The sequence below is a fragment of the Quercus suber genome, unplaced genomic scaffold (genome assembly GCF_002906115.3).
Source record: "Quercus suber isolate HL8 unplaced genomic scaffold, Cork oak 2.0 scaffold_9, whole genome shotgun sequence".
In the NCBI taxonomy this organism is placed as follows: Eukaryota; Viridiplantae; Streptophyta; class Magnoliopsida; order Fagales; family Fagaceae; genus Quercus; species Quercus suber.
The window spans coordinates 2,114,965-2,124,059 of record NW_027069475.1 but is presented as its reverse complement, the minus strand read 5'-3'; the positions used below and the strand labels follow the sequence as shown (position 1 = coordinate 2,124,059).

General features: G+C 34.2%; 1 protein-coding gene across 5 annotated transcripts; it reads right to left on the bottom strand.

The window, feature by feature from the left end:
• Positions 1–490: 490 nt before the first annotated feature.
• LOC112001891 (uncharacterized) lies at positions 491–8,521 on the bottom strand. 5 transcript variants are annotated; one of them, XM_065776878.1, is made up of 14 exons: positions 8,294–8,513; positions 8,144–8,209; positions 7,916–7,988; positions 7,269–7,414; positions 6,503–6,604; positions 6,078–6,149; positions 5,878–5,981; positions 5,557–5,638; positions 3,318–3,410; positions 2,701–2,765; positions 2,103–2,115; positions 1,926–2,006; positions 867–975; positions 491–772 (listed from the first exon to the last, which is right to left on the bottom strand). In XM_065776878.1, exons 2-14 carry the CDS (start codon positions 8,183–8,185, stop codon positions 675–677), a joined length of 1,080 nt encoding a protein of 359 aa, XP_065632950.1. In that variant the 5' UTR covers positions 8,186–8,209; positions 8,294–8,513; the 3' UTR covers positions 491–674. The 5 variants fall into 5 exon arrangements, 4 of the variants coding, with proteins under 4 accessions (XP_065632950.1, XP_023889826.1, XP_065632958.1 ...); XM_024034058.2 differs by having other exon boundaries at positions 8,317–8,440; XR_010630254.1 differs by lacking the exon at positions 491–772 and having other exon boundaries at positions 946–975; positions 2,103–2,161; positions 8,317–8,521.
• Positions 8,522–9,095: the final 574 nt, after the last annotated feature.

Genomic DNA, 9,095 nt, shown 5'->3' with positions numbered 1-9,095 from the left:
TCATACACGTCCAACACAAACGTTAAAAACAACTGAAATCGTGTCTTGAAAATGCGATTTCAAACTGTACAGACGTGTAATTAACACTGCCCTTTTATAAAGAGGGGCGAGTCCTGCATGATATAAGACATGTCAAGAAGAGAAAAGACAAAGATACACCCGACTAAAGGCAAATGACAGTTCAAAGAACCAGAAACGTAGTAAAAGTTAAAGTCTGTTAGTCCTCTTCCAACTGGACCATTTTTTTACCCTGGGCATAATATACTCTTTATAAATTGGTTTCCTTTCTCTCTTTTTTAAGAACTACAAATTAGTTAAAAAGGCAAGGAACTACCAGACTTGGTATTAGCACAAACTTCTTTATGTCTCCTACAAATGACAATCATTTTATTGTCGTCCTCTGCTTATTCAGTCATTTAGGAGGAGCCAAATTAAGAAATTCATAGGTATTTTACTTTCTTTTTACCTCTATCTAATCCTGAACTTCCACTTGGCTAAATCCAGACACAACCATTGCATTAAAAGGGGGCCAGTGATGTGCACATTGTTTTTACAAGAACTACCCATAAATCAGAGTAGAAATAGCACGTTGCATCAATCAAATAGTAAAAATCAATAGATTTCAGCCCTCTTTTTATTCAACCACATGTCAAGTGTCAACCAGATACCTCTATTCATTTAGAATTTTGGAAGTTAGACCGATATAATTCCTCATCTACAATCACAGGCGGTATGCTCCACGTTCCAAGTATATGTCCAGATATCTTCCCACCTAAAGAAGATTAAAGTTGCAGATAAATCATGTTCACAAAGGGGCAATTTGATAAATTTTATATTATAAAAAGCCTTCAGAGTCGCAAACCCACCTTCTTTAGTGGCTTCTTCACATCTTTTCTGGTAATTCAAGGATAGTTGGGGATCCAAGGTTTTCAGTAAACTCTCATACTTCTGCTCAGCCTCAGTAATGTATCTTGCCTGTGGAGAGAATATATATATATATAAGTTTACCCAAAAGATTGCTATCATTGAAGAGTACATAAATTCACTTGGTAGAATCATTCACTTGATAATAAATGGTTCCAAAAGTAAAGGGCAGTTACATTATTACCAATAATATATATAAAGAAATATATATATATATATATATTAAAAGGATAAAACTACATTCTCTGATCGGTCCAATCAAGCATCTCGTGTCACCTCTAGGGAAACCCACTTAAAAGTAATGGATATATTTAGGATATGTGGACCCAATGGCATAGGTATACTTGAGTTGTACTTATTTATAAAAATAAAAAATAAAAGGAAGAGGAAAAGAAAAAAGAAGAATCAGAACTAGGGCCATCCCTTTCGGCAAATTTTAGAAATGTATTAGAGCACATCACTAACTTCTGTTAGTTGTTCTTTTGATTAAGATATGCAAATTTGTTTTCAAAAAAATTACTTTTCAAACGAACAAGGGGGAAAAGGAAGGATGGGGGGAAAGAAAAAAGAGAAAGGAACAGCTCAATTCCAGTGAAGAGTTTAAGAGCTTCCTGGTCACAGTTCTATAAATAAAGTTTTTGAAGATAACTAGAGCAACATGAGAAAGTTACAGAAACATCCAGGCAGTAAATCAGCAATCAACCAAGAGAAAAAAAAAAGGCCTCCTTGGAACAAGATGATAACTGCTTTTCTTGGTAGGAATCATAGGTAATTTATTATTCAAGAAATAAGAAAAGCCAAGTATGTTGATCACCTCTAGAGAACCTAGTTTATTTCCAACATAATACGTTGTAAATAAAAATCAAGGTTGATGATTGAGAAATAATCTCTATGCTCTGTGAGTTCATAACTTGTGTGGAAAATATTAAAAGAAAATTATAGACAAGCATGATGCTCCATGTTGCAACAAAGTAAGTAGCTGAATTTCCTGGCATACTCACCAGCATAATTGGGGCTCTTGAAGCTCCATATATTCTGACAAACATGCGCAAAACATTGAAACCATTCTCTAGTACATCATCCTACATGGAAAACCATAGTTTATCAAGTAAGATTTGGATTAATTAAAATGAGATCAGGTAATAGTTGGGAACCATGATAATGATAAATGAACTGACCTCATAGTCAAACCTACACATTTTGTGTCACCTCAGTGTTGAGTAAAACAGGCATCTTGCTTGCCACAATAATTTGAACATCAAAAAGTAATAGCATTAGTCATCTCAATGAAGACAAAATAAAGCATTTGCCCAATAAAGCAGTATATCCTTGAGTACTCTGCACTACTTGAGAAACCTCAATAGATTAAAAGCACATGCAGATTCACATGTAGGCCTGTAGCCAGGAATGAGCAGAACCACATAGAAGCTTGTGGGGGCCATCCCCCGCCCCTCCCAAACTTCCCAAGAATTAGATTTTCACCCTTGAATTTACTTAGAATTTTCAAAATATATATGGTTCCCCCTGGCCCTCCAAACTCTTCATATTTCTTGTATGACACTTTTAAATTGGTTAGGTTCTATATTTTTTGTTATTTTAATCACAGTTCCTGCATCCCACACCTCAAGCAGTTTACTGTTCTTTGACTCAGAAATACAGATCATTTAGAAAAGAGAAAGACCTGGTACCAATTATTAGGTGAAATATTGACCACTAAAACATTCTGTGTAGAATTAGAACAAATGCATGGAAAGACATGAAAAGAGAAGTACTTACAGATCATCAGATACCTCCACTAGGAATTCTGACACACAGAGAAATTCCATATGCAAATCATTGACCTTCAAAACAGCTTCAAAGAAAACAGAATTTAACCCATGATTCTTGCTACAAAGACTAGAAGAAAAATGGAAGACATATTATGTCAAAAGTGCAAGAACTGCATCATGCTGTTAGACAACAATTACAGGAAAACATCACTGTTAAATTTAGAATTTGAGTTTGATTTTTGGTGCACAAAAATTGAAGGTGAAGACTGAAGGGTAACCACATTGCTTAAGCATTTTGTCAAATATTTCAGTAATTGAGAGATTCTAAAAGACCTGAAAAAACCTTGGTTGTTATATATTGACACCATGCCATGGTCACTTCAAAAGTCTAAACAAGGAGGACCAAAGAAAAAGCTCCTAACTTACATCTTAGGAAGGAAAATATTGGTATTATTTCTTGACATCAGATTGTTGTTACTTTATTCTATGTAAGCATGGAAGGATAACAAAGTGTAACTTACGTCTCAGGAAGGAGAAGAGGTCCAATTATTTTGGTTTCTAAATTGTAGATGAAAAGAAGAAGACAGAAGACAGAAGTATATGAACAAGTTAACAATAATTTACCTTTTCTCCTCTCAACTGATATAGAAGAAGATTTAGAACTCGATAATCAAATGATTTTAGGTGAATCGCCCTTATCACATCTTCAACAGAGATCTGAGTAGCAAAAATTCAATCAAACTCTAAAACGAAAATTCTGGTCATGCCTATTATCTATTGCATAATAATTCCCTTGAATTAGAGAAAGAATTCTAAGAAAGAAATTTAAAGAGTTTAGAAATTTGGAATTATTACTCAATGCCTCAAATTAATGTGAGGAGACAAAACATGAGAAATTGCATAAAAATTTCCTTCCATGAGGAGCTAGCTAAAGCTATAACAAATACAAACAAAATAAATGAAATTGCAAATTCATAGTAGATATAGTCTCCATTAACTCACAGAAAAAACAACATATTATATTATTTTTTTCGGTTTTTGAGCATGGATATTTCTTTCTGGTCCAAGTGTATCTTGATTTTACTACAAATTATTTTCCTTGGTTAACAATAATTGTAGTTTTGCCAATATTCAGGGGTTTCTTAATTGATACAATTTCCCTTTGCATTAAATGCACCACATTTCAATGTCATTGGTGCTAATACATATATGAAACCATATTTCTTTTATTTCATCAAAGATCTCAATTTATTAATCACAAAATTCTCAAAACAGTGTCCAATTTAATTTGAGAAAGACTTAGGTGTTGTTCCTTAAGTTTTTCTTTTAAGATTCTGCCATGTGAATTTTTCACATAGGATGGAAGTGTTTTTTTTAATTAAGTAGCCACATGGCTAAATCTTAAGAGAAGAACCTAAGAAATAGTACCTAAGATATTGTATCTAAGTTTTATCCATTTAATTTACACATTCTCTAAAATTGTTGGTAAGTAGATTTCAGCAGTAGACATAGTTTGAATAAATATAATTGATATGGATAGCAATTTGCTATTCACTTTTGTGTGTCCCAAACAAATCTCTTTTGTTCTGTAGGTCTTCAACTATAAATTGAGGTATTTATATAATTGAACTTAAAATATAATACTTGATTGAAAGCTTAGCAATGGTATAAAATGTTCAAAGTTGTCCACTTATGGAATTATAATTGTCATCTTTTTTGTCTCTTTCCATTCCAATGATTACCTTCTTCAGGCTACTCTCCCCCACCAACCTTCTTTATTTGAAGCATTATTGTGTGTGTAAATTTTAATAAATTTCTCAGAAGCCCAATGGTTTCTTATAAAAAATTCCTTGTTCTCTTATTCTTAACCTTCAAACTCCTAAGGAAATATAGAATTAATTGGTAACAGACAATTCAAGTTTCATACACTTAAGGTAATTCCCTCACACCAATATGCTAAATGAGGATAAAGGAATTATCCTTCCTCTCCCCCCCCCCCCCCCCTCCCTCCCTTCATATGATTTTTATTGACCTAGAGAAAGCATATGATAGGGTCCCTAGAGAGGTTATGTGGGGGGTTTTGGAAAAGAAAGTAGTCCCTCTAAAGAACATTAAGTTGATTAAGGATATATATGACAAATACGTAACTAGAGTAGTGAAAACAAGTGGAGGCATCACAAGTGAGTTTCCTATCACTATAGTCTATATAGGTTTGATCAAGGACTAGCATTAAGCCCTAATCTCTTTGCATTGGTGATGGATAAGTTCACTAAATTGATTCAAAAGGTGTTTGGTCATAAGACCATCTAGGGGCACAAAATAGGCAAATTGATTGAACTGCTTCTTATGCCAGAAAACCTTATATGTTCATGCTAGAATTAGTAGTTTCACAAAGAGGCCAAATTTGCAGATGGAGCCCATTTTCTTAGGGCCAAGGGCATAATTTACTATGGAGACCAGGTTCTTAAAAAGCTTCTTGTGTCTAGAGAAGTCTTAGAAAATAATGCCTCTTGTTCCCTGTTGAGTTCTATAATCTATACCCCACATTATCCAAAAAGTATAATATAAAAAATAAGAATTAATAGAGTTACTGGTTTGCTTAAGTACAGAACTGATAGACTTCATAAACTCAAATAATGAGTAACTTGAGGCACCATCTTATGTTTGCAAATGACTTACCACAAGTTATTATTAAAATAAAAATAAATTTAAATTAAGAATTTTTTTTTTTTTTCATTTTCATTAAAATGTCTGTCAATTTCCAAAAATATTTTTAGGATCATACAAAAGCAACATACTACTTAGTTAATAATAATAATGACTATATTAATTTAGGCAAAAAGGACCATGACAATAGACGAACCTTCTCTTGGCTCATTAGTGCACAACAGAGCTTTCTTTCTAGAGCCCAATACTCTTCTCCACACTTCAATTCATCTCTTATCCTACAAATTAATCAGAAATTGAAACAAAATATTTCAAATCAAACTTCAGGGGTATGTTTGGAATGGAGGGAGATGAATGAGGAGAGGGGAAGGTAGCCGAAATATACTAAAAAATAGCACATTCCAGCCACCATCCACTCTCCTCTCCTCTGCTCTCTGCCCATCACCCTCCATCCAAACATAAGGGAAACATTCTTCATTTGTTTAAATAAAATTGTGTAGCAAGAAAGCAAGTGTACCTCTCTGTCAAAATACCGAGACACTCAAGTAGGCCCACAAGTGGTCTAAAAGGGTCGCTTTTAAATGTATCTGTGAACTGAGTAATCAACCTCTGATGTCCATCCTGCATCTCAAATGGAATTACATTGGCCAATTGAAGTTAATTCGAATGATAGAAGATGCTTTTAGTGAGGTTCCAAAGAATTAGTTGACATATCACCTTGCATCCTCTTTCTGAAACAGAGGCTCCACTGGTTGGTAGATGCAATGTCTTTTCATTCAATCTATCCAGCTGCATCATCAAAACCATTAATGTTAAGGAAGCAAATAGACAATAGCTAAAGTTTAAAGATTAACTCATCACAATAATGCAGATCACACTGTGATTCAATCACATTTGAACATGTTCTAAGGTAATTTCATTACTCCAAAAGGTTACTATTTTCTGAAAGCAAGTATTGACTGGGAAGAAACAGAAGGGGAAAGACTCATTCCCAATTTTTTGTTTCCTTGTGCAAGTAATTTCAATAGAAAGACATTGTTTTAAAAGCCCTATTAACCAGTTCAACAAAATTAAACAAAATTTCTTTAATGTTTCCCCTCTTCAAAAGATAACTGAACATAATATTTCTTCCAGAGTGTTACCTGATAAATAAAACTTTCTGTGAATGAAAGCACAGGTAAATGTTTGAATAATGACTGTGGCTTGTTTACATCCATCCCATGAAACATAAAATAGGATCTGCACTGCAAAATGGATATGCATTACCTCAAAAAAAAAAAATTAGATATGTATTAATTTTTCCAGCAGGCATACAAGTATATTTGTCAAATAAAAGAAGGGAGACACGGGGCATTTATCCACAAGATTGTGTGTTCAAGTCTACATTACAGACAATAATAACCAATAAGGATGATAAATAGTATAATAACAATGTTTTCATTAACATTACAAACTGATGAAGTCAAGATTTCCACCAGCAATAGGTGATTAAATCAAAGAAGTGATGCAAAAAAAAAAAGCATTTTGTGAAAAAAAAAAAGTTTCATTAAATGAATATAACCATGGAAAGCACTAGAGCACCTCTCTTTTCACTTTTATCAATGACTTTTTTTTTTTTTTTTTCAACGAGTCTACACAAGCTAGTAACTTTACAGATTATGAACTACTAAAAAACTTGGCCATATTATTTGAACCTGCATAATTGTATGTGTAGGAGAATTAAACTAAAAGATAGATATGACGTGGGGCCCGATAAAATCGCGCCCCATAAAGAGAGAAAAAATGATGTATGTTTTAGGAAGCATTTCAAACAAAGTTAATTGAGTAGCATAAGAACATAACAAGAAAGTATTTGACGCTGAATGTAAACTACAACCTTAGCCTGCAAAGTAATAAACAAGTACTTACAAAATCCTCAAGGGTAGAATTTGCTCGTTGCATTGCATCCAACCCAACCATAGCCATGCCTTCAAAATTAGTTTGCAACATACCAGAATACGTCTCATTCTCACAATCAAGCTGCATAGAATTATCTACAACATTTTGACAAGGGCCTGCAAAGACAGTGGAAACTTTAATCAACATATGAATTTATATGAAACCAATGTCACAAAGATATTCAATTTTTCAGCACGAGAAAAAAAAAAAAATCAAAATCAAAATGACATAGATAAACCACGGAAATTTATCATTGTTATTAAACATCTCAGCTGATATTCCAAGGTCAGAAAATCATATAGAGTCTGCAAGGGCGAGGATATGGTGTCACAAGTTTATGGTCTCCATTTGGTTGAGTTAAAGAAATAACACGCTCGAAAATGAAAATGGCATCAATTTTCCATATTCCTAAGAACCAAAAGCAGGGATAATGCAAATATTTTTTTAACCCATTGTACGTTTTCAAAGACCCTTTCGGTATATAATAACAATTCAAACAAATAAAGATTGTGCACAAATGCAATACTCAAAGATTGTCAAATAGAGCGTCGGATATCTACATGGAAAGCAATTAAGCATTCAAATAAAGTATATCCACAGCATGAACAAACTATTACGCTCATCTTCTGCTTCTGTTATGCCTTCCTGAGTAATCAAGAGCGAAGCTTCCTCAAGAAATGCAACCGAAATCTGGCAATGTGCGTTTGGATTAGCATTTTCTTGATTAAAAAAAAAAAAATTGTGGAAAAGTTAACAATAGTAGAATTGTAACTAGAAAAAGAAGTTTGTGCATAAATAAATAAGGTTAGGTAATTGAAATTCAAACAAACAGAACAGTGACTCACCTTTGGCATATGTGTGGAGACCAAAGTGCACTTGTTGTCCATGTCAAGTTCTCCACACGGTTGTACCTTGAATCATCGGGAATATTATACAGTGTGTTGTGTTAGGTTCGGGGAAAGAAAAAGAATGCGATTTTGGGAAGCGAAACAAACCTAGAAGTTGAGTGTGAGATTACCAAGAGGAGAATGAGATTGGCGAGGAAGCGATTGGAGTCGGGATCGGAAGAGGTCCATATGGCACGAGACTCCATGAATTTGAGCGTTCTCTGTACTTGTTCTAGCTTCCTTAGTTCTTCCATTTTTTTTTTTGTGGTTTGGTTGCACACTGCTACTTGCGAATGCGAGTGTTGTTTACTGGTGAGGTTCATTCATAGTTTAAAAATGGGGCAAATTACATCAAATTTAAGTTGATTTATGCTTTAAAATTTAACGCTTTGCTCATTTAAAATTTTCAAATTTTAAATCGTATACCTCTAATTTGAAATCCTATTGTGGGCCCGTGAGCCTAATAGCCTCAGTTCATCGTGTAGTAGGCCCAAGGCCCACGCCGAGGTTCTATGTAGTACGCAGATATAGCTGAGCGATTGGTTTTCCCCTATAGGCTTGAGTCCGAGGACTACGCAATCTTGGTTCTGTCTATCACTTCTATTTTTTCGTAAGTATCTAGTTTTTCCATAAGTTTGAGTCGAGGACCACACAATACCTTGGTTCTGTCCAGTACCCAGATATAATGGTGTGATTAGTTTTCCCATAGGCTTGAGTCCGAGGACCATGCAATGCCTTGGTTCTTCTATCTTCTTTTTTTTTCTGTAAGTATCTAGTTTCCCCATAGGTTTGAGTCTGAGGACCATACAATACCTTGGTTCTGACTAGTACTCAGATATAATGGTGTGATTAGTTTTCCCATAGGCTTGAGTCCGAGGACCATGCAATGCCTTGGTTCTGTCTATCACTT